At 35.5% G+C, this 27,617-nt stretch overlaps 1 protein-coding gene across 5 annotated transcripts in view; it reads right to left on the bottom strand.

The window, feature by feature from the left end:
* Positions 1 to 3,962: 3,962 nt before the first annotated feature.
* The window catches only part of Epha7 (EPH receptor A7), a 151,085-nt gene continuing 127,430 nt past the window's right edge, over positions 3,963 to 27,617 (bottom strand). The window contains exons 8-17 of one of the 5 annotated variants that reach the window (XM_028779750.1): positions 25,386 to 25,494; positions 24,702 to 24,757; positions 20,444 to 20,569; positions 19,330 to 19,515; positions 18,730 to 18,791; positions 17,556 to 17,765; positions 16,718 to 16,867; positions 10,005 to 10,198; positions 8,890 to 9,045; positions 3,963 to 7,525 (exon numbers count right to left, since the gene is read on the bottom strand). In XM_028779750.1, the coding sequence (XP_028635583.1) occupies positions 7,411 to 7,525; positions 8,890 to 9,045; positions 10,005 to 10,198; positions 16,718 to 16,867; positions 17,556 to 17,765; positions 18,730 to 18,791; positions 19,330 to 19,515; positions 20,444 to 20,569; positions 24,702 to 24,757; positions 25,386 to 25,494 (1,364 nt within the window). In that variant the 3' untranslated portion in view covers positions 3,963 to 7,410. Of the gene's footprint in view, positions 7,526 to 8,889; positions 9,046 to 10,004; positions 10,199 to 16,717; positions 16,868 to 17,511; positions 17,766 to 18,729; positions 18,792 to 19,329; positions 19,516 to 20,443; positions 20,570 to 20,643; positions 21,879 to 24,701; positions 24,758 to 25,385; positions 25,495 to 27,617 lie in introns of those variants that run through there. The other 4 variants (XM_028779752.1, XM_028779756.1, XM_028779742.1 and 1 more) reach the window with 4 other exon arrangements.

The raw sequence follows: 27,617 nt of genomic DNA, 5'->3' as shown, positions 1-27,617 counted from the left end.
CACTCATTTTATACATATCACTATCTCTCTCTCATACATGCAAAGCAAGAATGAAAACTACATGCTCTGAGATTCACTCATTCTACTTTCTGTAATCATTCATTGCCCAATGCTTCCTTTTATGAAATAAATATAAAGTAGACTTATAAGTGTCCTACAAAATTGTACTGTATTATATTATTTTTACTTAACTTTAGAGTTACAAATATATATTTAGTTTAAGCATTGGACTGTAGTCATTTTTTAACTCTTCGAATAATAAAATGTATACCTTTGCTTTAAATAGTGAAAGAATTATATACTACTATGCTTTAAAGTGAATGTTTCTGCCTCATCCAGTGAGATATCAGTAAATAATGAAATATCTGTGTATTGTCTCTTCAAGTCCAATTTCCTCTTCTTGATTTCTTTAATCCTGTTGTGGAGAGCCCCAGCCTTGTATTTTGATGCTAGTTCCACTTTCCTGGGAGGGGCTGCAGAGGAGGAGTGAGTCTGTACACAAGTGACTTCTTGTGAATCTTCTGTCCAATTAAATTTGTAAAATAAAGACTAGAGTCAGTGATTCGGCAGTAGAAGGGGAGGTGGAGAAAAAGGTTTAGGGAAGGAGAAAGGAAGAGGTAGTCGACAGAGGAGGAAGGTGAAGGAGTAGGAAGTCAACAGAGGAGCAAGAGGTAGAAGGACAATGGAGGAGAAGCACGTGGCCTGGAAAAACTGCAAGTTATAAGGGATCTCATAGCTGGGGAATAGAGTAGTGTAGTGGTAAATCTGCCCAATCTAGGCATGCAGTTTACATTCGTAATTATTGAGTTGTGTTTTCCTTGACTGGTCTTATTTGGATCGGAGATTTACCGTAACATAATCCGTAATACAACCAGTGCTGTCTCCTCCTCTCAACATTTGGAAAAATCCGCTATTTGGAGCATCCTTTCCTGCTTACTAGTTGACTCTTTCCATCTTCCATGTCTTCTTTCTTCTCTTCTTAGTCCCTATGGACATGCCTGCTGCTTCTGCCAGTCATAGATCCATGCTCTGAAATTAGTTTTTTCTCTTAATACCCATTGCTGCACCCCATCACTGTACCTTAAATATCCTCTGAGCACCTGATACTTGTTACATTGTTGAAAAATATATATAATTCTAATTCATTTATACTTCTAGGATTATGAGACATTTATAGAATATCTACGGAGTGTAAGAAAACACTGGCATTGAATATCATTTGGTTTCTACTTTCCAAGAGCACTTAGTCTATTTAGTGCAGGAGAGAAACATCCAAATCATCTGGAGAACAGGATTGAGTGATTTCAATACTGGCAATGTGGTGAAGCACGAAGAAGAGAGATAATTCTGACTTGTGTTATTAGAGAAAGCCTAAAGGAAATAATTGTGGGAGAGGAAGATCCCTCCCAGTTAAGAGTGTGAGAAGGCTGAGGTAGGAAGATTGCTATGAATTCAAGGGCAGCTTCATCTACATAGTAAAACTAAGGGAAAAAAATAGGTCTACGATACTGAAGAACAAAAGTTTAGAAGTGTACCTTGTACAGCTCTCTCTCACCAAACCTATCTTCTAGGCCTTGGAAACAGCAGTAGTAACCATTTGCACATGCTCACTTCATGTCTGGTTGTTTGTATGTAACATTCAACTCCTGCTATTTCCGTCATGCTAAGTTCTAGCTAATGAATGGAAAGCTTGGTATGTAGCTGCTGTGGAGCTAAGCAAAAACATGGCCTCACAACAATGCTGGGACAGCACATCAACAGCATCCTGTGAATGTTCGTGCTCAAAGTATGCGTTTCTTTTACCCAAAAAAATCCATTGGAGCCTTACATTTATCTGTATTTAATGTAAGCAGTTTATATCTTCAGGATATTGACCAAGGAATTTGATGTTAGGCTTTCTTTATAATTTGTGTAGAAGTCTATGGTATCCATGCAATGTGTTTATAAATTCATGTCACACAGAAAAATTGTTTTTGAGCTCATTGTCTCAGTTCAGAAATTATTAACAGTAACAAATCCATGCCAGGTCTGCAAATGCACTTTAATTTTCTGTACGTTCTTCAAGTTTTTTGACCAGGCATGCATTTTATGTAGTTTGGGTTATGTGGTACAATGGTGAGACTTGAACATGATCTTTCCTTAGCCTAAACTAGAATGAACATCACTTCAGACAAATGGGCCACATTCTTCTCAGGAGCATCATTAAGTAAGTTCTATAGTCACATCTGTTTATACTCATACACTAAAGGTATCTTGTGCTTATTCTGGCTATATACAAAACCTATAATGATATCAAATTACAGGTGGCAAATTTTAAAAGAAGAGCAAAAATAATATTTAGAAAACTGGGACACTTGAAATAATCTGATATAAATGCAGATTATGCTCAATGGAATTCATGTATCCATGGGAACTCATAATAAATCTCATTTTATTATTTTGGCAAAGTATCAAATTTAGTAATCCATATAACTATTGTCTATCTTAGGAATTCCTTTGATTGTTACCAACCTATGAAATACTAGAGTACTGTTTCTTATTCTTACCCACCAAACATTTGTACAATAGGACCAATTAAACTGAATCAATTAATTATATTTATTTTAACCTCAAGGTCAATCAGATGGGATCTTTTATTGTTTAATTATAGATTTAATTACATTCAATCATTGAACTTGAAAAAAAAACCCCTACAGCACTTAACTCTAATGTAACTCACAGAATTCGTACTACAACGATATTCATCTGCCCAGATTCACCAAACTATATTGAGATGCAGACAGCGGAGTGACCAGAGAAGGGCCTTAGGGCAGGACATGGACTCAGGCACACTGGCTCTCAGTAGTTTTAAAATAGCCCAGGCACCATGTGCTGGCTTTTATCACTTGGTAATATATGTAATTGTGATCTCTGTATTTAGACACATGATTTTCCCACTTTTGCTTTTTGATTTTCATGTTTTTTGGTTTTTTTTGCACAAGGTTTCTTCAGAGCAGAATCTGAGTTTTTATTGAAGCAAAAATAAATGGTATACCAAAAGAATGATGAATATCATAAACATTAAAATAGTTTCTTTGTTTTATAGTGGTCAATGCTTATAAATTATATCTTAGTAATTCTGGGGAAAGACAATTGTGAAAAGATGATGTTTTTATAGCATGCATAGACAGAACTTTAATAAATATCTGCTCATTTTAGGGACTTGCCTCTATATTCTGAACTGTGTGATCATTCATACATACAACCAATGATGGAACTTTTCTCTCTTGTTACTGCCTTACTAGTGTTTTCAGGAAGAATTGGCAAGGTTACCCTGAGTTCCAATATTCTCCTTGCATTTTGGTTCAGACCAGCATGAGCATCATCACAGAGAAGATTGCCTTGTATCAACACTGGTACTTCACCCCAATGAGCATTTTTTTGTCATGTTGCTACTCACTGTCCATGATTAGATGATGATGTTGTAAGTGTCCTTGGTTTTCTTAGTTTCATTTGCAAGTTGATCCCTAAACCAGGGTCTGTGCTACACAGCTAGATCAGAGAACTAGTTGAGTCACATTTTCCCTTTGTGCTGGTTCCTGTTTGCATTACCCAGTGGTAAAAATGCAAATGTTCTCCAGTGTCACTCTGCTTTGCCAGACATTTAGCTCTTCTGTCAAGGGCCAGCAACAAACTACTTCCTTTCTTATGCAAATATTCTTGGTATTCTCGTGTAGTTGCTTCAGAACAAACAAAACCAGATTTTAACTCAAATGTTCAACAATCTGGCCCTTTGTAAACAGTCTTGTTATGCCATAATAAATGATTAGAGTGAAATTAGGTCAGTATCCTTGAAAGGGAGTAGGAATAATCAGTTTTATTCATATTCTGATCAGCCCACTCAACTATTTTCACAAAATCTTATTAGGTAGGAGAGGAAAGTGTAAGGAACCCACCAATGACTGGAGACAGGATTTTTTTTTACATTGTCTAATAGACTCGTTTATTATTTTAAGTTGGTAAAAAGAGACTTATGATTCGTGTTGAAGAAAAAGTTATTTGTGCTTGATACATTGAAGACACTGTTCAAAAGCATTTTTGTCCTTATAAAAGGATGACCCCTGTAGTAGTTCTTAGGCAAGGAGGGACAAAATTCAACCAACAAAAAGCATATTTCGCCCCAAGTTCCCCATGATTTCTCCACATATAGCAAAAAAAAAAAAAATACACATCAGTAATTCATTGGAACATGCACATAGGGGAGCAGTACAGTTTTGGGCTGCTCAGGAAACAAAAGGGGAGGGATCAGCATTACCTAAATAAAAGAGAGGTGACTTACACCCTTTCCATTGTCTTAAAAACACCGAGAAGAGGAGCAATTAAAATATAGTCCTAAAGAGTACTAGCTAATGTAGATTACATAAGTATACAATATGATTCAACTAATAGTGCTCTGAGAAGCATGAGCCACCAGTCTAGTAAACAAGGCCCTGATCCATTGCTGAGAAAATACTAGCTCCCAATGTAACAAGTTACTTGTATGTATTTCAGTACTGAACACAAACCAGGTCAAGTGGGCGGGCGGTGTTCTATAAAAGGTGGCTGTGTATTAAAGTAAGGAGGCCATTTCCTGTTGTGTGTTCTATACTTTTGGAATTCTCTGTTGGGCGTTTGCTTTCTCTACTTTCCCCCCTCCCCTGAGCACTAATTATCAAAAAAAAAGATTTCAAGGTGCAAGTTGTACATTCGCAACGCAATACCATCTCATCTCTTTTTGGAAGAGAGGATTACAATCAGGTTCACAACGCTAATTCCTTATCTCTTCATGTTTGCTTCACGTACTTCGAAATCATAGTATTGATTAGGAAAAGAAACCTACAAACGAGAGAGCACGATGCAATCATCCACTTCCTATTGTGCTGTGTCTTTCCCATCCCTTCTCCCCTTTCCCTGTAAAGAGCTGTAAAAAATTTAAGGCAGATGAGGTATATTGCTGAAGGAAAAAGTTATTTCTTGAAAAGAAAACTCAAAAAGAAACCCACTTTTATTCTGCCCTTCTACTCAAGAAAGACTACTCAACTATAAATCTATTACTAGAAAAAGCAGGAAAGACTCTGTCTGCATGTACCATACTGCGTCTTCTATTTCTAGAATGGCTTTTTTGTTAATTTAATTTTTAATAGAAAAAATAAGCACCTTAAGCTATGAACAAGAAAAGAACTTCATTATTAGTGAGTCCGGAATCCAAACGGAATTAGAGAACACTCACTCAAGCTCCCACTCATTCGCACAAAGGCCAACGCTACTGATTAGAATCGTAAAGTGCTATACTGAGGTTAAACACTTTCGTATACACTGCAGACACTGAAAAATAACCCTCAAGCACATTGTGTTATAGTTCCAAAAATATATTTACAGTCTATTACAAAGATTACAAATGGAAGTGTCTAGGGTGACTGGATTATGCTAATTAAAACTATTTTTACAGATTATTTTTTTCCTTAGGGACAAAAAAATTAGAGAAATTAAAATGAGTTTTCTACTCAATCAAAAAAATAAATTAAAATATCAAATAACACTGTACAGTGATAAAAGAAAAAAAGAAGGATAGGGAGGAGTTTGGGAAGCAATCCATTTGAGTTTTCTATAGCCATCTTTGGTCCTAAATGTGGGAAAACACATTATGTAGCACTGAAAATACCTGTTTCTTTGTGAAGCTCTGCAAGTAAAATAGAAAAATATAGTGCATTTTCATGTACTCGGAGCCACTACTGAGAAATGTGTATACAAAACAAGACGGTATAAATAAAATTTACAAGTTTTACAAAGGAACATTTACAGATTTTGCCTGTTAGCTGTTTTTGTTTGTTTGTTTGTGGAGGTCCACATTACCAAACAACACCAATTAGGACCCATCCCTGGGATCTTTCTCTAATAAAATCATTATAAACAGCCCAATTTTCTTTGGAAGTACAACAGTTCGGTTTTGGGGTAGTTCATGATTTTTGTAATTTTTGAAAACATTACTCAAATATGTATACATTCCTGAAATAGCTATAAAGACACATTTAATTATTGCTTATGAAATTCTAACACAGTAACCAAATAATATGGTCTGATAAATAAAGCAGAAACAGGGAAGGCAGACTTTTTACTTCTTTCTTCTGGGGTAAAAGAGTTTTGACCTAAAAGAGTTTGTGTGTGTGTGTGTGTGTGTGTGTGTGTGTGTGTGACTGTTCATAGATAAAACACTTCTGTGTTGCTTTCTTCTTACTGCAGTAGTGGAAGTTTGTCTGTGAGTGGTGAGAACTGCCCCTGTGATCTTGCTTCAGAGTAACAATAGAAAACTGAATTCATTACTTTTGTATTTGGACTGCATTCAACAAGAAAGAATATAAAATATAGGTCAACTATGTTCTTAAATTTCTTACTGTCACAAGACTGAAACTCTTGATGTGGTCAGATTGGACTAGCCAACGCTGGAGAGCTTCTGCCTCCAGATCTGTTTTCACACCAGCATCTTCAGATGAAGCCTCAGCCTTTTATCATATACACATATACCCAAAAATCGACACATTATTTTTTTATTAAATTCTGCCTACTAAGTCACTCTATAAACAATCTGTTAAAAGTGCCTTATAGTATTTATGGATCATTATTGCTTTTTTTTCCATTGAAAAGTTAGTATGCTGTCTAATTTTTACAAAGAAAAAAATTCCTATTAAAAAATATCAGAGCTCTTGGCAACTTGCAATTCTGAACTACCTGCCAATCAGCAAACAATATCAAAACATCACTGGCTTAACAGAACAAAATGACACAGCCAGGATACCAAAGCCATGAAGGACAAAGTCATATCCTTAACTATGTGCGTGGTTTTGCTTTCCTTTAAGTTTGATATTCTTTCAAAGGTACCCAGTGTAGTAACGTGTCATAAATTTAATACTAAAAAGGTTCAAAGCTACAAATAACTTTCTAAAACAAAGTCCTTATGCAGAATAAACACAGATGGTCCTGGAAAAGAATAGTCTGAAATCACATATTTTAAGGAAAATATTTCATTGATTTTAACAATAAGATCATGATTTTATTTGACAAATATATTCTTTCTTAAATTCTTTATGTACATTTTAAAAAGTCTATAAGATAAAAAGGAGGTTCGAGAACTCAAGGTGTTGGGATGTTTTTCAGGTAGTACTTTGTTTATTGTCTCTGCTGTGTTCCTGGCCACCAGTGGTGGATCCTAAATTCCCTTTTTTGAATATTCTGGTGGCACTTAGGAGTTCAAGTCTGTAGGTGCTTCTAAAATCTTCTCTTTATTGTAGGAAGGACCCAGTACATCAACTGTCTTCTAGCAGCATTCTATGCGTATACTGAAGGCCAGAACTGTTCTCCTGCAGTCTTACGCCTCATCTGAGGGAGGCGGATGTGTCACACTTGGATGCCTGTTCCATGTAAATGCAGCATTTGTGCACGCATAGTCTGGATGCTGCTCATGATCTTCTTTTGATGGCCAACCAGTGTGATCCCTAAACTCATCACATCACTGAAAAAGACAAGGGCATGCTTATCAGATACATGACAAAGAACTGATCATGCTCTATATGCACATCAGTGGTCACTCACACTTTCCATTAACTTTAGGACAACATATACTAACAGTATTCTTGGGTGCTACAGTCTTACTCCAAAGAATATCTTATACTGACTTGTTTGGGGAGTCTCATTTGAAAAACCTGGATGAACAAGTCTGTCTCTTAATTTATCATACTTTTGATTTTTAATTCATCTGAGGTTTTATATAAAAATTGTTTCAACCTTAAAATGTTATTCCCAATTTACAAGGTATTGAAACATTACTTGAAACCTTGGACATTGTAAATTATATAACTGGAAAAATGGAATGTTTTAATAACAGAAATAATTTTTAGAACCCAGGAGAATGCTCAGGACGTCAATGTCACACAAAACTGTGCAGTGAGCTGGATTCTGGGAGTAATTTTGAACATGTATTCCTAGCTGTACAAGTGCATTTCTTCAATTCAATAGCAAGAATAAAATTGCTACATATATGTACAATGCTACAGTCACAGTATACAAACAATGCTACAGTCGCAGTAAGTTAACTATAACTATTTCTATGCTTGCGTCTTTTCTAATAGCCACAAGAGTTGAGCTTAGATATCTGGAAGTACCAGAAACATTGCAATGATGTAATACTATTGTTTTATATGTCAGGTTCTTTCAAAAGCACAGAATTACAGCGATAAAGATTCCTTTGGAAATTCAGGTATAAGCACACCATCTTTATGTATTGGATTTTGGAAGAAAATGGAAGGGGATAGTGTGGATGCGCTTATGTTCACATGTATGTCATTTCTTGGTGTATACAGAAAGAATATTTCATTGCTAGGCTAGGAGGACTTTAAGAGAGTTTTAAAGACCATTTAATCAATGATAAAATAGAAAGGAAACCATAGGTATTTTGAGCTTAAATTCATAGTCATTTTAAAGCTGATTGCAGAAATATTCCTCAGTGAACAGAAACTTGAATGATACAGTGGTTAATAAGGAGGAAATCCCACTGTGCAGGGTCCAGAATGCTGGCCATGGAGAAAAATTACATGTCAAACTCCTGTTGAGTCACCATAGATGATATTTAAATTTTCTGACCTTTAGCTTTATCATTTACAAAATTAACATGTGAATATTGATTTCATAAAAAGGGTTAATAAGCTGTTTAAGAAAACTATACTTAAAAGCACTGTTGTTACAGAAGCATTTTTTAAAAGAAATGCCTTTTCCCCCTTGAATTTGTGATCTACAAACTCTAAAAAGGACAATCCAGTATAAGAATTGTTGATTGTACCTGCTCAATTATTAAATACAATTTAATAAGCATAAACTTACTCGATAGTCATCCTGGCCACTGACTCGAGTGAGTTATAACCCGCTGCTGTGAAGTTGTCCTTATATCTTTCCATTTTAATAGCTTGCAACCATTCTCCAACTGAACAGAAGGCAGTGAAGTCGGGAGTGCTCTGGTCCAGAAGAGGGCTTATGGGTCTAGGTAAGAGGTAAAACACAGCAAAGAACAATAGTCTCACCAGTTACCAGAAAGGGAGGTCTGGATACATACAAGGAGAAGGTTATAGGAAATGCAGTAAGATGTCTTAACCAAAACCCAAACAGAGTAAATCATCCAGAAACTACAAATACCTGAACTTAAGTTCTCATTATACGAGTGCTCACTGGCCTGTGTCTTCTACATGTTCATAAGCGCTATGCAAGTGATGATGCTTGGAAGAGTTATGTTTGTTCACTGGCCTTTTTTTACAAGTAGATGAGAGTAAATGTAAAAGATATCTGGCTGTATCCTAACTCCTGCAGGCCACCAGGGTGCTATTCAGAGCATTAAAAATTCTCTGTTTTGATGACATACTGGGAGTCCCATGGAGATAATAGACCCCATTGAGTGCAGCCCACAGTGGCAAGCTTTTCTGCAGCTGAAGCTGAAAACCTACTGCTGTGCTCTGTGCTAAAGTCAAGGGAGAGTTCTTAATGGGCATCTTTTGCAGCATATGAGAAGCTACTTTTTATAATTTCTAACTCTACAAAAGCATTTATCAGATAACAAAGAAGAAACAAAAAGTTATGTTATAAGAATACAGCAAAGCTAGCACCACATAATAAAAGCTACATAACAACAATCAGGCCCAAAAGCAATGCAAGTCTACCTGGTCACAAAGACCCAGCCAGTGCTTTCTGAGAGGACATCTGATGTTATCAGAAGTCCTAAGAAAAGAGAAGTCTAACAACCATGAATGGATTTTGTTAAATACTAAGTAAGGCAAACCATTTAAAAAGGGGGAAAAAGCCAATAAAGCGGTGTAAACATAGCATTATGGTATAGATTTATGGTTGAGCACAGAAGTCAGTTTACAATTGGGAAAAGGGTGAGAAGGTAAATGGTTTATGTGGATATTTTAATTTCATTCAGTTCCATCTCACTGGAGATTTCTTACCTACTACAAGTTCCCAAGGGTGTTTTCAGACTACTTGGGTTTCGAATCATTTTGTCTAGAATTCCGACTATCTGCTCAAACTTTGGCCTTTCCGCCCGTTCTTTCTGCCAACAGTCCAGCATTAGCTGATGAAGTCCAGCTGGGCAATCCATGGGTGCTGGTAAACGATAACCTTCTTCTATTGCTTTAATGACCTGATGGCCAAAAGGACGTTAAAAAAGATTACCAACTGAGCTTCAATTATAATGAAATGAACTGCTTGGAAGGCAAAATGATTTATCCAGATAAGAGCAAGACATATTGCTTACAAAGATTTTCTTTTTTTCCAAAACATTCATGAATATATTCAGCATGTTATTACGGGGTCCAGGAGGCACAGGATATGATGACATTTCCTAGTTAATTCAGCAATAGGGAACAGCAATTAAGCTCACACGGGGAGCAAGAGATGGAAATATTTTTAATGCCACCCCAGAGGTTTTCAAAAGGGGACATGTTATGGAACTCTCTCAGCCAAATATAGTTGTAAGAATACACATGTGCACAGAAGTAAAAGATAATGAAAGTGGAAAAGGAAATTGAGTTACTGAAAGTAAGTCAAAGAGTTTCTCTTTTTGATGGGAGCAGATGACACTCTTCAAACAAGAGAGCTCAGGATGTGAATGTGCCCTGCCGGAACCTATTATTGGACACACTGTTCTTTTAACTCCTGAGAAGGCTACTATTCTGGGTAATGTGATGCAAGGGCTTGCAGGATACAGTTTGCTCTGGTCCATCGATTCCTTCCTGTCTCCATATTCACCTACTTGACACGCATAGAGAAAGCTTTATGGCAGAAACCGAGATGGGGTTTTAGTCAAGGCTTAATGATTCATAGTCCTGGTTTAATTTTTTTTTTTTACCATAGACAATTTTTAGACAAATAACAGCCAGGGTATTTATTTGTATCAGCTTTGAATATTAATTACAAACATATAATAGGTTTGCATAGACATTTCTTTAAAGAGAATAGAGAGCTTATGTTTCATAGTACCAACATTCTTAGTTATTGAAAAGGAAAGAAATCTTAAAAATCTTAAACTACTAGTAATCTGTACACCACAGGGAAGGTAATAGGAAGGTAAGCAATACCTAAATAAGGGCTTAAGAACCAAATCAAAATATTACTCAAGAAGAAATACAAACCCTTGACATTCACTATCATGATAGTATTAAAAATTTAAGAAAAGTCAGTGGGTGTAAGGACAAATGTTTATAGATTGTTGTTAGGAATTATGCTGATTTAGTAGACTGTAGTTGTAAAACCATAATTTATTTGTGCAACACAGACCACGATACAAAACTACAACCAACCAGAATGCAGAGTTGTAGAGCCTAATCTGAAAGGATACATCTACAAGAGACTCCCCCAGCTAATGTTCAGAGCTCATAGTGGAAGAGAGGTAAGAAAAATTGTAAGAGAGGAGGAACAGGGACTTTGCTCTGAGAATGTCTCTCCTAGCAATGGCAGTAGTCATCCACATAAGGTTTCACCAACATGACCATTGAGACATGAACTGAACAAGGATGACACTGACACCAATGAGTAAGCCACAGTCTATGAGAAAAAGCCATGAGTCCTTGACTCTACACTAAGAACTACAGCCAACAGAGGAAAGTTTAAACAGGCGAAGTGGACTTCCCCAGGGAAGAGCACTCCCATTGGCTGTCTAGTGCTAAACTGACAGCTCTGAGAACATACATACAAGTAAAATTATATGAACTCAACAGATTATATTTAGAAACATGTAGGGATATACTATAAATATATGCTTATAATAACAACTGATTTTAAAAAAGGCTATAGAATTTGAAGACAAACTTGGGTATACATATACATAAGCATAGGCTTATGCCTATGCCTACACACACACACACACACACACACACACACACACACACACACACACACACACGGGTTTGAGGAAGAAAAGGGAAGGGATACATCTTATATTACAATCTCAAAAATAAAATTAAAAATATAAGAAAAAGAGACTTTTTGGAAAAGAAACTACAGAAAAGTAACCTTCCGTTTTTGAAGAAAATAAAGGCAGACATAGTCAGATAAAGAATTGACATTAATAAATGTTAATGAATTTGGTATTTTTAGGGACACTTATCAATAAGATGTATGTTCTCTTGCAGGAATAGCACAGGGAAACATATGTAAGATGGAGAGTGACATGAGTCAGACAACCACCACTAACTCTTATTTGAGAAAAATTGATTATTCATATGGAAAGCAAAGGCGAGTCCATTTTGTACTTTAAGAGAAACATGTATGCATACAGTATAATGTAAAAAGGTGAATAAACTTAATTATATCAATATTTAAAAAGTGTTAACTATAAAATCCTAGCATCAAATCTTTTCAGATTGTACAATTGTTTGTATTGCATTACTTTACTACAAATCTCAACCCATAGGCTTCATGGGTATATCACAATCTGTAAGTTTAAAATTGAATGTATCTTACAGCCTTCAATGTTTTTCTGTTTCATCCCAAGAAACTTAAAGTTATCCTGGCCAGATATCTGAGAATGGTACTGAGTTCTCTTTTGTATACATAGGCAAGTAGTTACCACTTTTTCATGGTTCTAAGTCCTGAAAAACATAATCCTGAAATAATTGCTCTACATTTTGTAGAATACAGTTTTGGTCTTAGGATAAGTCTTCACCAAGTTTCTACAAGTACTCTTTATTTCTGAACAATAAAGGGGAAAGATTAACTAGTGATAATTATGAGCATTAATAGAAGTTATATGAGCATTGATGGTCCCCAAACCACAAGCATCTATCCCTGAAAACATCCCCCCACCCAATACATCTTTCTCATGCTATTTATCCCATGGACAAACATACATAAATAGTAACTTTATAAAGATCACAGATATGTATTACATATATGTATGTATTGTACATATACATATGGAATCATTTTTAAATATTTTATTTTATTTATGTGTATCAGTGTTTTGCCTATATGTTTGTATGAGTAGCATCATGTGTGCCTAGTACCCACAGAGATGAGAAGAGTGTGCTGGATCCCCTGGAACTGAAGATATACACAGTTTTGAGACTGTTTCTTGGAACTGAACCCAGATCCTCTGCAAAAGCATTAAGTGCAATTAACCACTGGGGTTACAACAAAAACTTATCTCACATTAAAGTAACAGTGCTGTTCTTAGACTCAAGTGTTGTAAAACATTTCAGAGAAAAACTGGAACTATCTTGATTGTTACAGAAACAATCTTAAGCAAATACTATTAGTATACTGACATTAGAGATAAAGTTTTCACCACATAAAAGAATGATCAAATCCCAAAGTTATTAGGGAGTTGGATGTAGGTGATCTGATCAGAGACTATGTAGCTATTAACTATTTTATATTTCTGATGAGGAAACTAAGAAGTTTTTTTTCCCCCAAGTACTTACACATTCTTGGAAACAACAAAGCATGTATATTATAAGTAACCTATATATTCTGTAAATTTACTCTAAACGTATTTACTGACTTACCAGAAACATGTTGGGTTTGCCTGCACTGTTAATATGATTTAGATATAAAATTTACTACTATAGTGTCCCCTTATTACTGCAGTAGGGGATCAGAGTTAAGAGAAGAAATAACACAGGCCTGTTAGTAACAGGCCTGGATTTACTCAAAATGGGACAAAGCATGACTGGCTCCAGAGTTTGCTCAACGCTAAGTTTTACTTCTGATAACCTGACCCAGAATGCAGCATGCTATTAAACATGCTAAACTCTACTTGTGCGATTTTGTTAAAAACTACAGAAAGAAATTACAATTTTGTTTCTATCTTAATATGAATAAAAATAAAGCTATAAAATCAGGGTCAACTTTTGAAAGGTGAACGTTGATGACTCATAACTTATCTCTAAATAAATTTAGACATAGGCATATTATTTTCTCAAAGATCCCTTTTTTCTCCTCCCTCCCTCTCTCCCTTCCTCCCTCCCTCCTCCCCTCTCTCCCTTCCTTCCTTCCTTCTTTTCTTCCTACCCCCCGTCTCTCCTTCCTTCCTTCCTTTCTGTCTTTTTATTTTATGTGTAGAAGTATGTGTCTGTATGTACTTATGTGCAAATTTATCCATGGCGATCAGAAGAGGGTATCAGCACCCTAGAATTTCAGTAAGAGGTGTTTGTGAGTAGTTTTTCTAATTGTTTTCAGGGAACTGAACTGAGTCCTCTGAAAGAGCAGTAAGAACTCTGGTCCTCTGAGGCATAGCTGCAAGTTGTTGAGTCACCTCTTAACCTATGAAATCAAGAAATCATCTTTATGTAAGCTCATTCTTTTTTAAATCACTTCCAACTACGTACACGTAAAAGGGATGATTTCTCTGCCTTGTGCTTTGATTACAGTAAAAACAATACACAACAGCAAAACACTTTCTTAAGTACTACTAACAGAACATGACTATATAGTAATATTAAAGTTTCATCACTTGAAAATAAATGTCTCATTTTGACCAATCCAGAATAAACCCAATTAAAACAAAGCTGTTATGAAAGTCAAGAGGATGTTTTCAAACTTTGCAATTATCTTAATGTCTGATCGCTTGTAAACACATGAAGATTTTTTTTCTTAGAAAGGCCATTAAATAAAACAGGTAACTATATACACTCCTTTCTGGAAAACGAAAGTTGGAAATGTATTGAAAAATCTTTCCCTCTTTATTTCATATAACATATTACACTGTTTTGATTGCAGTTGTAACTAAAGAAAGTTAAAGGTATCTGAAAATAAAAATGGCTATACAAATGCTTATGAGGTGATAAGGTTTTTGAACATATTTGGCCATGCATATGCCTATTTTCTTGTCACATATTCTTGTTTTCTTCTGATTGGAATGAAGGCAAAGCACCAGACAACTCTCAGCAACACTGACTGACCCCTTTGTCACCTACCTCTTCTATATTTCCTTTTGTGAGTCTAGACACTTCATCTCATACCACATTCAGACTAGATTTTTGAAGATTTCTATAGGAACATAACCATAAATTTACATTGCCTTTTCATGGTATCTTATGAAAAGTTTTTTGGAATCCAATGCATTTGAAATTTGAGGCCTTTCTAAAATACCTCGCAGATGCCTAGTTGCTAAGTTTAAACAATGCAAATGAATCCGTTCACTTAATAAATATATCCAGAGGGTTGTGGGTATAACTCAATGGTAGGGCACTGGCATATATGAAAAAAACCTGATTAGATTAACTGTCTCTGGAAATGTAATATGTTCCTGTAAACAGCGAAGCTCCTAATGCATAAAGGAATCCACAAACCTATCCACTGGCTATAGACGCTGGCCAGACTCCAAAAGAGAACCTTTTCTCTTGAAAGAAAAATTTTTATCTCCACTTCAACATTGAAAATGAAGCATAATTCCTAAGTTATATATTAATGCTTAACTGTAAAACAGAGAATGCTTCAATAGAAATATTAATATATATTTGTCTTTATAAATTCAGTATGTAGGTAATCTTTTTCACAAACTATAAAAACCCATGCCCAAATTGAGTTTAGACTGTCATGATGAAAAAGTTAAAAGGTTAGTGCGAAACACTGAAGTCAGAAAACTAACCTTACTCCAGATATAATGCTATTTGTTCAACAAAAACAATTTTTTGTCATAACAGTTCTTTGTGATATTCATTTTAACGAAAAACAAAGAAGCAAACAAACAATAAGGTAATTTCCAAACTTAAGAGTGTATGTTTTTTTTTTCTCCTCGTGCATTTCTGCTATGTTTAGAAGTTATGTAAACTTTGAGTTTAAGTCATCTCACATTGCTGTCAATCCTTTTAGGCTTGAAACTAGTACGAGAAGAAAGGTGTCAGAAGAGATGAAACTCTATGGAGTATCTGGGGATGTAAATATTCCCTTTCTCTACCCCAAGGATTTGTTTGCCACATTTTGACAGTCCATGAAATATTTGACATTGAAACCTGTCAAATATTAGCAACTCTGCCTCTGCCAAAAGGAAGCACCACTTAGATTTTTGTTTTTGAAACATTAAAAACAAAGCAAAACCAGGAAAAGGTGTATCACTCAATTCAAAAATACCAGAACCCATAAATGATTAAAAACCTCCCTCTTCTCAAGCATATGCCTTCCGGTTAATGCTGAGATCCCAAAGCATCCCATGTACAGAACATGCATTTAAAAGCCTCAGGAACTTGTTAGGTAAGTCTGAATTATAAACAAAGATGCCAATCTAATGAAAATACCTGAAGTTTAGCTGTAGCTGATTTCTGTTTTTGCCTACATGTATATCAATTTAAGAAGTACAGGTCTACTTCATTTACTACTAGCCTTCTTCTAAATGGTAGTGACGACCGTTCTACTCTGCTGCATTGGTTTTACCCAACTCTTTCAGAGGTTCCCTTCGTACCATTATCACCATTAAGGAAAATGTAATAGCTTCAGCATCCTACTGTGCCAATAGGATTAAAGTGAAAAAAGGAAGTAAGCATTCTAAGTAAAAAAAAACCCTCATATTCATGATAATTCTTAACATCATTGATAATGATGGGAATCTAGGAAACTATATTTTTATAAATCTGAAACAATGTGTCCTTAATGAACCACTGACATTGCTACATGAGAAGTGAGTGTAAATGTGTAAGTCTTCTCGGTACAATGAATCACCTACATCTTGATTCGACATGTCCCAATAAGGTCGTTCTCCATAAGACATTACTTCCCACATGACAATCCCATAGCTCCACACATCACTGGCTGAAGTGAATTTCCGGTATTGAATGGCTTCTGGTGCAGTCCACCTTACTGGAATTTTCCCACCCTGTTATATAAAAAGAAGACGTTGACATTTTAAGTATGCACAGTAGCTTATACATCATTCATGGGCATGCCATCAGCTATGTTAAATGTTTCGCCATGGGTTGGCAGCCCAGCAGCATCAGGTCTGTGAACCTTGAACTTCTCTATATTCAAAGTTACCAATCTTTCTATTAGGCGCTCATTATGTGTTCATTTCTGAGGCAACTGTACTTAATGGACCTTGTGTGTGTCAGGGCGAGAGTCTAATGAATAGATAATGACAAATCAGCCACATTGCCAGTAAACTGGAGTGAAAAATGTGGTATTTAAGTCAAATTTTCACATGCCATCCTTGTAAACTAATATCATAAAAGTCATGAGTTAGCATCCTCAGACTTTCCGTGTCTGTATTTAAACACCATTATATTTACTTCTGTGATAATATACCAGTAAATAGATATTGCATTTAACTGAATACTATTTATATAGCGTAAGTCCAAACAGTGAAACACCAGAGTAAGATGTAACATCATTATTCTTCTCCCTTCATTTCTGGTTTTATGTATAGACAGTAATAATAACACCAATTTCCTCAAATGAAAGGAAATGCTGAGGTCAATTTGCATGTCTCCTGGTGCTTAATTTTCCATTAAGCCATTCTGGCACGTTTGGGATAAGAGTAAGAAGCATACTAATAGGTGTTTTCTTACAGTAGTTGTGTAGACAGCTTCGGGATCATCCTCTATAACCCGGGACAGGCCAAAATCTGACACTTTACAAACAAGATTGCTGTTGACAAGAATGTTGCGTGCTGCAAGGTCCCTGTGAACGTATCCCATATCAGCCAAGTATCGCATTCCAGCTGCAATGCCTCTCAGCATTCCCACCAACTGAATGACCGTAAACTGCCCATCATGTTTCTGTAGGTAGATGAAAGAAAGGCCAGTTAATGGGACATTTAAGGGAACAGAAGTCACCAGTAAAACAAAAACAAAAACAAAAAAGCACAGATGGGTACTTGCAATCTACCATTGTATAATAGGAAGTATTATTAATGTTCTGCATAAGGTAGATAATTAGTGGAAAAAGTAGCACATGTTGGTTTAGTTGATAGTCAACATGATAGATCTGTGGTAATACCTAGTTATTTACATCTATTTATTATTTTCGTGATAGCTGAAAATAATTGGCTATTATAAAAATCCATTTATTTACATGCTAAAATTCCAACAAAAACAAGGAAATAGAATTTCCAAAAAAAAAAAACCTTGATAAGTGTCCCCTACATGCCAAAACATGCATGTCAATAAGAATGCATAGAGCAAGGAAGGCACATGCATTGTTTATTCTCCAAAGAGTAAAAACAAAACAGGTCAAGTTTGGATTTAGAATATTGAAAAACTAAAGATAGCAAATGATTAACAGTGGCTGATTATACTTTATTTTTTCCCTTTGGTCGTACTGCCATCAGACTTGCATTAATGCTCTACAACTGTGCGAAAGACCTTCACAACCAAACGGGTCACCACTCAGTTGTAAAAGGATACAGACATGCCACTGGGAGGATGTTCATTTGAAAAATGTGTATTTTCCTGTTTGTTACTTCAGGAAAGCGAATACTGTCCATATTGCAGTGATACAACAACGAAGATCTGTTTATGACTCTAAGTTAAATATGTCATTGTTGATCACATAAAAAAAAATTATAAGAACTTTACCTTAGCTACTATGTTTTCTCACTTAGAAAAAAATGTGTTTTTTTTTTTTCCAAAGATAATTTTCTGAGTTCATCCAGTTTACATGTTCACACTTTGAGACAGTTTACACACATGGGCCCCTCTCAGGCCCAGTCCACGTGCATGGGAGAATGAGGTGAGAACTCACCCTGAGAAATGCATCCAGGGCTCCATTCTCCATAAATTCTATCACGATCATGACAGGCTTCCCTAGTGATGAAATAAACAAAAGGAGAAAATGCTATTTCACAAGCTATGCCCTACACTTGAGAATTTCTCGTTCTTTCACCCTGAAACCCCATGGTGCTCTTTGGAGAACCCGAGGGGGTCAGAAGTGATAGTTTCTAATAGCAGGGCTAAGGTTGGGCAGACATGCAAGGCTGTGGAAGGTAGTTACAACACTCTAACCCATGGCCACTCCCTGCACTTCTCCTTTGTACTCTGTGATCAACAACAGCAACAACAACAAAAGTGAAACTTTATACACAATATAGAGGGGCTACAACACTTTTATAGCTTTGCAAAATAAATACATTCATCAGTCATCCTAGCCATGAGATTCATTCTTCAAATCTAATCCTGTGTTTTCCTTGATTATATTCTGAAGTAGCAGCAATAATATTTTTTTTGTTAGTTACACACCAGTCAAAATCAGTTAGAAATGTACTCAGAGTTTGATTTTTAATTGTCTAAGCAATGCTACTAATTTCCAGGACACTAGTAAGTGAAGGAGATCACCAGTGTCTACCTCTTGTAACAACCCCTTCCAAATGGACGACATTTGGGTGGTCAAATTGCCCCATGATGCTTGCTTCACATAAAAAGTCCCTCCTTTGTTTCTCTGTGTAACCAACTTTCAGGGTTTTTATGGCCACTGCAACGTCTCTTTTCCCTGGAAGTTTCAAACGACCACTGCAAACTTCTCCAAATTCTCCTGAAGGAAAAGAACAAGCAGGCATGTTTTAACTGCTGAAATAGCTCATGGTTTCCAAAAAAAAAAAAAAAAAAAAAAAAACTTAATATTAAATTTTACCAAGAAGAGATTTTTTTTTTCCTAAATGAAAACAAAAATATTTAAATTGATGGGAGATTTTTATTTTCCATATGCAATGAAACAGCTTATGAAATGAAGGGAAAAAAAAAATCGAAGACATATTTTTGTTCGTTCATAGAAGTTAGGTCTTACTAACTGTCTGTTACATAGGCTTTTCAGTTGAATTAACAAACATGCTTTCTGAGTCAGCCTTTAGATTTGCAGTATCTACTCACTAAAGCATTAGTGCATATTACCAAATTGTTACCATTGCTATTGCTTTTACAGTGTAAGGAACAATATATATTAAAGATTTTAAAGTATGGAATTTATATGCATTATACTTCCTAGGTATAAGCACTTTTGGCTGAAAAAAATAAATTTATAGTATTCCATGTAATTAATTTATATATACATTTCTACATAAATGTACATGGTCAATGGTTAATTGCTACAGATAGAAGAGAAAACAGGTAGTTTTAAAGACAGGAGTGTATATTATATCAGGATTCAAAAAATTCTGATGTTTAAAATTCTAGGTTATTCTTGAAAAACAGAAAAAGGGGACTATGAGTTTGCTAATAACATACCATCTTAAGACCTCAGTTGAAATCACATATATTCAGACTACTACATGTTCCCGTTCTGTTTCTTTCTTTCTTTTTTTTTTTAAGATTTCATAAACAAGTACAGCCTCATTGCTCCCAATAGTTCAGGTAAATGCAAGAGTTCTATACGTGAAGTATAATTATTTGGCTGTCATTATGATATATGACTTTCGATCTTGGCTAAATAGAACAGCTGAATAAGGAAGCTACAACAGCCTTACCTGCACCAATCACACGCTCAATTTTAATACAGGAGGCATCTAGCTCCTTGGCGAATTGATGGACAGCTCTATTTGGGTCCTCATAGGTTTCAGGGTCAATGTAGGTTTTGGTGCCTGGAAATTTAACTGTAATGATGTAAGAAAGCATGACTGTGATGAAGCAAAGCACTTATTGTGCAGTCAGCCCAGGAATGTCATTATGCAGAGTGCTCCTTGGAACAGTGACCTTGCTTCCACATCACCTCATTCACAGCAGTTTTTACAGACTACTCCAGTCTGCTGGCGTCTAGGTATTATCTGCAAGCCTCTATAGGTAGCATAGGATCCAACTCATAGGTTACTAACTGAATTGCTTTTCCAGTAAATCAACAAAAGACATCCACCGAAATTTCTGATGTGCCTGTGCCTATCGCACCAGAGGTTTTGATTAAACTCAGACCATCACAGCTTACTTTAAGTCATACCAAGGGTTGGAATGGACTTGTAGACACATTGATAAATCTATCAGCCAGTCAATCCATCAAATTAATACACCAGGGAAGAAGACATTTTGTTTACAGGTAGACCACTACACTGACAGCAATATTAAAAACATTTAGACAACTTACTTATTCTTTGATTTATTTTTTAAAGACCAACCACTGTTGACATATACATAAAATTAGTACAAGATATGAGGGACTGCTATCACAAAATCAAAGAGAAATATTCAAAAGACATAGTTTTATATTCACCTTGAGGGTAATAGAGGCTGGATATACAAAGTGCAGGGTAAATTAGAAAATTTACAATATTCCTGGGATCTGTTACCAAGTATGACAGTGATTTGAAAGAGAACTGGTTTATATAAACTTTTCGTTATAAGGCTTTGGAAGATCTTAGCTAATAGGAGGAGGTAGCCAGTATGCCTCACAAAAGGTAGTCAAAAGTGAAACAACATAGTATCATTTTAAAAGTTAAAATCTTTCAATGCACCCAGAAGCATGCAGGTAACAGATAAATGCTAAGTCAACTTTATATCAAATTCAATTACAACAAAGTATTCCAAATCTACTCATTTGGTTCAAGACAAAGATAGATAGGCATATTTGGTTATGTTAATGCAATGAAGAAAATTACACTATATCCTTAAAAATTCTTTATTAATTTTAACAAAGCCGCCAAACAATCTTTCCATGAAATCATACTACTCTCAGAACAATGTCTTCATATATTTACACTGCAGCCTAACTGTGCTTATGTCATCACATTCAATCAAGATCAGAGTTTTAAAAAATAAACATATAACAACAAAATAAGCAGAATGTATAAAGGAAAATGGGACTTAAAAATCTTGATTTATTCTGCTGTAGTTGATTGTTTATCCAAAATTGATTGTCTTAAACAGTTATTGTTGCGATTTATAAAACTGACAGATGCTCATTTGTTACTAAAGCTGAACATGAAAAAAAACACAAGAAGGGAAGAGAGAGAGGGGATAGGAAGAGAAAAAAGAGGAGTACAGGAAAGAGGGGAAAGAGAAAGAAGGGAAGAAAACAATAGGTTAACCTCCTAGGTTGTCAGGCAGTTGGAGAAAGAGCCATCTTCTCCCTTTTTACTCTCTCTCTCTTTCTTTCATTTTTTCTTTTGTTTCCTTTTGTTTTCCATAAGGAAGCTAGATTGGAAGTAGCCTTCTGCATCTCAAATGGGTCTCTGATGGTTCTTTATTCAAGCTGTCATAAAACATTTTGACAGGCCAAAGCTGTTTTGGCATAAAAAACATGAAATACTACCCAGCTTGGATTCTAAGACATTGTTAGAAGAAATGGTAGGAGGAAACGGAATGCAAATTGGGACTGCTACACTAAGATCCTCCATTGTATTTATATCTTAAAATGGGATACTGGGGGCTCTCAGGAGCCCAGGGAGCCTGCTACAAATGACTGGGCATTCTGTTAAAATCAGGGCTTTCAAATTTCTGTAAAAAAAATCAAATCTGTTTTCTCTGCATCTCCAATGTGCTGAGGGAATAACAGGACACCAGCATGTAGTGTAAATAGCTGGGTCCTTTAGATAGAGCCATAAAATGGGATCCAGTGTGTGGTTCACACTCAATGACAGGATAGCTACGTAAAAAGAATGAGTCAAAAATACACAAGATTCAATAGGACCGAGCAATCCAGCACACTTTACTTTTTCAGTATTCATTTAAAAGTTTGTTTTAAGTTAAAAGAATTGACATAATTTCTGAATATTCTGGTCCATTGCTTTGTCCAACATAAGAGAATAAGTGTGTGTGTGTGTGTGTATGTGTGTACATATATGTGTGTGTACACGTATGTGTATGTATATGTTTTATACCTCATTTACATTTCTCATAAATGTTAAGTATTTCAAAACCACTACAGATATTTTGCAAAAGAGATGAAAACTGCTTATATATATAGCAAGTTCATCCTGTCTACATGAACCAGTAAAACATTCATTCTGAATGGTTCCAATTAAAAACTGGATGTAAAACATGAAAGAAAGTGAATGGCTTCAAAATATTAAAACTGAAGAATGACACTTAAACATAGAGCTATACCATGAATTTCACTTAAGCTGTGTTTCCCTTTAAATTCTGCATCAAGCTACAAGGCAAGAGCAAATGAACTAGAGTCTATTTGATTATTTGTGAATATCTTATATAAATCCCTTAAACAACAGAAAAAGTGACATATTGATGGTAGCAATATTAAGCAACTGCACTAATAAATTATCTACCTATGGCATGATGAATGATTCCAGTAATTTTATCCAGGTCTTAATATTTTTATTCTGAAGATGCATTTCAATACAAATAATCTTAGGCACTCAGATTCCAGTGGTTTCTTTTTTGTTTTGGGAAGTATTAAATTTTTTGTTTGGTTGGTTTTCTGTCACAAAGGAGGCAAAAAACAGCTCTACTGTCTTTGTCTTCTACTTATAAACTTGCCATTGGATTCTCATTAATGATGCTTTTTTTTTTATAGGGCACTCACTGGCAAATTAGTCAAAGGCGAGGAACAGAATCACATGGAGGCAGGGAGACTCAAAACATTTAAGGTGTGACCTGTATATGGTCTGGGATGTCAACATAAAGAGAATAAATATACAATTATACAGAGAAAGGCTTGGGACCTCCCAGAGCAGAGGAAGGGTTCAATAATAGAGAATATTTGAAGCCTAAGACTCATGATAAACTCATCTCTCCTTGCACTTGTGTGATTGTGAACATGCCCTCCTTGCTTCTGTGTTAAGATTCTACAGATCTTCCTGTTCAGTTTGGATCATTGTTACACAACATCATCTCTTTCCAAAAGCAGAGGTCAAAATGACCACTGCTTCAATAGATGCAAAGGAGTAAAATTTAGTGAAGAGTATTTTTAATTTGACCCACATCTTCAGTATGAGTGCTGTTTTTAAGAACTATGAGGACACTCTAAAATGATTTGACATTCCTGAGTCCCATTTAGATACTCATCACTTTAGGATAGGGGCATTATTAGTAATTATATCAATTTAGGAACTTTATTTATGCATAAGAAAAGTATAGCAATTAAAATAATAAACACACTCAGATTTTATATTTTCATGGCTTAAAACTAGGAATAATATGCTTGGTTTTGAATATCATAATTACAGAAGTGGAATAATTTGATTCCGAGGCTTTTATTTCATTTGTAAAAGTATCAACATTTATTCTAAAAACACTATTTCCACTTGCCATTCATTTTGCAAGAAAAGTAATGCAGATGCACTCTTATTTTCTTTGGATTGATAGGCCTCCTTCAGAATTGATTTCTAACATGAGCTTTTAAGAACCAGGTAGCTCACATTCCTAGGAAAGCATCAGAGGATTGGAGACTAACATTATACTATTTATTTCCCATGACACATCTCTCTGTAATAATTCATACTAGTTTCCTGTGCTGTGTGATTCTTGTGACCATCACTCACTGGGTGGGAGATTGGGCCTATTGTAACTTACAATGACACCCCTTACTAGAAAAGAGGAAAGTGCTACATTTAATGGTTCACTACTGTAGCAAGGAGAACACCTGGGCAGGGTTTTCAAAAGGCAAAAATCTGTGATGTGGAAGCAGTTGAATATTCTGAAGGAATGTGACTGTTACATTTTGACCTCATTGCAGAATTTCAAGCATGATGCATTAGGGATCCATTAATGCCAGTAGGAACAATCGTTATTCTGTTCCAATCTGGATATACTGAAAGAAAGAAAAAGCCAAACACTTACAATGAAAGTAGAGTTCTTCATCCCCTTCTTGGTCAGCCTTGCTATAACCACAGTGCCTGGAGGGACAAAAGTAGATTTGCGGAAAGTTTACAGGGTGATCTTGTCACATGGATTAGATTGCAATGTCAAGAGCACTGCTATGCATCAACATGCTAGCTACAGGTATAAATAAACACAACTACATTATACTCACAGTTATGACACTTGATAATAACATATCAATCTACTTGATCAAGATTTTAACAGAAAATGGAGTCATATGTGTAAAATCAGACAACAGGAAAGTTTTGTGGTGTTAGCTTTATCAACTAGTATTCATTCTTATATTTTTACTGGAAAAGCCTACAAATCTTAAATGGCTTTCCAAAAAGTTGATTAAACACAGCTAAAAATGTAAATCTTTCCCCAGGTTTCTTCTGTATTTACTATGAAAATAACTGAAGGTAATCAATATACATTCACCTAATATTAATTGTAGCAATCATCCACTTTATATGGAAGACAATGATCAAATTCATAATGCACATTGATTTGGGGAAAATAAAAGCAACGACCTGACCTTTAATATTTGTATCAGAAAAGAAGTGCACATATTTGCTAATGATATTCTAATAGAATGAACGGTTGGCACTTTTGGGAAATCAACATATTTTATGTCAAATAATAGAAGGATCTTTGCTTTACCTTCTTCCAATAATGAAGCCAAACACCATGAACACCAAGATGATGGTCCCTGCTACAGCCACCACAGCGATTATGATGACAGGATTCTGTTCACTCGAGACTGCTGTTGCTACAAACAGAAGACAGAGGCTCAGACCCACTCACTGTTAGGAGGAACATGAAAGGCTGAATAGGAAACAATTCAGACTATTTATTTTGAATTTCAAAGAAATTCATTTTATGTAACAATATACATTTAAGGAAAAGGTTATTTGTGGATTTTAAGGCACAAGATTAGACAGACAATAATATATTTATGATAAGCAAACTTTTTTAACTAGTTAAAAATATCTTACAATTATTGAATTGTAGTCTTTCCTATACATACTAATGATTCTCCTAAGGTCATTAACAAAAGTTCAGTTGGTCTCTACAGTCTCTATGCGGATAACTCCATGAGTCATGTCCTCTAAAGCAGCTTGGGACTCAGGACGATTCAAGAAACATGAGCTTATCACTTCCAGCTCTGTAACAGCTGTTATGTTTTATTTATAGCATAGCAGTTTCATTACCAAGGTGATAGATAGATGGATGGATAGATAGATAGATAGATAGATAGATAGATAGATAGATAAGATAGGTAGATAGGTAGGTAAGTAGGTAGGTAGGTAGGTAGGTAGGTAGGTAGATAGGTAGATAGGTAGATAGGTAGATGGAGATACAATTGCTAGAGATAATATATAGTGAAAATTTACATGCAAAATTACCCAGTTACAAATGTGTAAGATATAAACTCAAATCAATATAATTTGCCACTTCTAAAATAGTCAACAACGATAATCTTTCATACAAGGCATGATGGAAAACATTACTCTTTCTTCTTGGTGTCAAGGGAATGAGTCTCTAAGGGCAGAAAATATTATATACGTAAAACTGCCTTGCCTCAGCCAGTAGTGTCAAGTCCTAAAAAGATTTTGTCTGTTTTACCCATGTTGTCTTCATCTGAGAACTTATCCTTTACTTCCCTAAAGAGATAGCTTCTATATTATACAGAAAAACTATAAAGATATCTAGTCATACAGTTTCTGAATGTTCATATTAAACATTCCTTAATTTGTCACCTGGTGATCTGCCTCTAGAGAGAACTAAACAAAGGAAAGATTATTTCTTCAGTAAATCACCTTTAAGTTCTAAATGCTGAGTTGCAGTCTAATAGGCATATGACTAAGAAAGCACAAGTTTTTAGTTTAGTTTTTTTCCTTCTTATTTATCTGTTTGCTTGTTTTTTTATCTCTATTCTCTATCTGGCTTTTTACATAGACAGAGAAGATAAAGAGTGAAATAATTCTCCCTGGAAAGGAAACAATTATACACCCAAGTGTAGAAATGCTTCGTATTCAGCGATCCCAAGAGGCCAATTCTCTGCTTGTCTAAGGCTCAGTTCTTCCCTTAGCTTTTCAGGCAGCACTCCAATGGAAACACTGAGCTCAGCTGAACAGTGAATCAACAGTTATGAATGTTTATCCACATGTGGTTTCTTAGTGTTGAACCTTAGTCTTTCAATAGTTGACCTGTATTATTAATATTTTCATCTATGTCAAGGGTAGACCATTTCAGATGGAACTGTTGAGTCCATAATCAGAAGACCATCTTTTAACAACTGCAAAACCAGTAATTTGTCTAAGTAGAAGGGAAACTGGGGATGCATGCACAATTGGATAGTCTGTTAATTTCAGTTTGAACAGTGTCTAAGTGATCTCTTCCAGGGAGAATCTTCCCTTCTGTTTTGCTTCTGAACATAGCACATCACTATTTCTTAAGCAGTAATAGTGCATTGTGACTTCTGCTAGATTTAACCATATGGACAGAATTCACAAACTTGGCACAACTTTTCACTAAGCTAAGATTAGGGACACTTAATATTTCTCACATCTCCATGTGTACTTAAGTCTTAGAATAGCACACATGCTGAGCCAGCGAACCTCAGAGGGACTAGTCTAGGCATCGCTGTGAGTCCTCAATAGCTTTCCAGGAAATCTGAAAGACCAGCATTATTTTCCCATAATAAGAATATATTGTTTATTTTCACTTTCACTAGCCTATAAATGCAATATCAAGTTTTTCAGAAGCTCAGTTGTAGGAGGAGCTAAGGTTGAAGGAGTTTGGAGAGGAAGAGGAAAAAGGAAGAGGAGGAGGAGGAGGAGGAAGAGAGAGAGAGAGAGAGAGAGAGAGAGAGAGAGAGAGAGAGAGAGA

This window comes from Grammomys surdaster, unplaced genomic scaffold (genome assembly GCF_004785775.1).
Source record: "Grammomys surdaster isolate TR1022 unplaced genomic scaffold, NIH_TR_1.0 97, whole genome shotgun sequence".
NCBI lineage: Eukaryota > Metazoa > Chordata > Mammalia > Rodentia > Muridae > Grammomys > Grammomys surdaster.
This window is presented reverse-complemented; position numbering and strand designations above follow the sequence as displayed.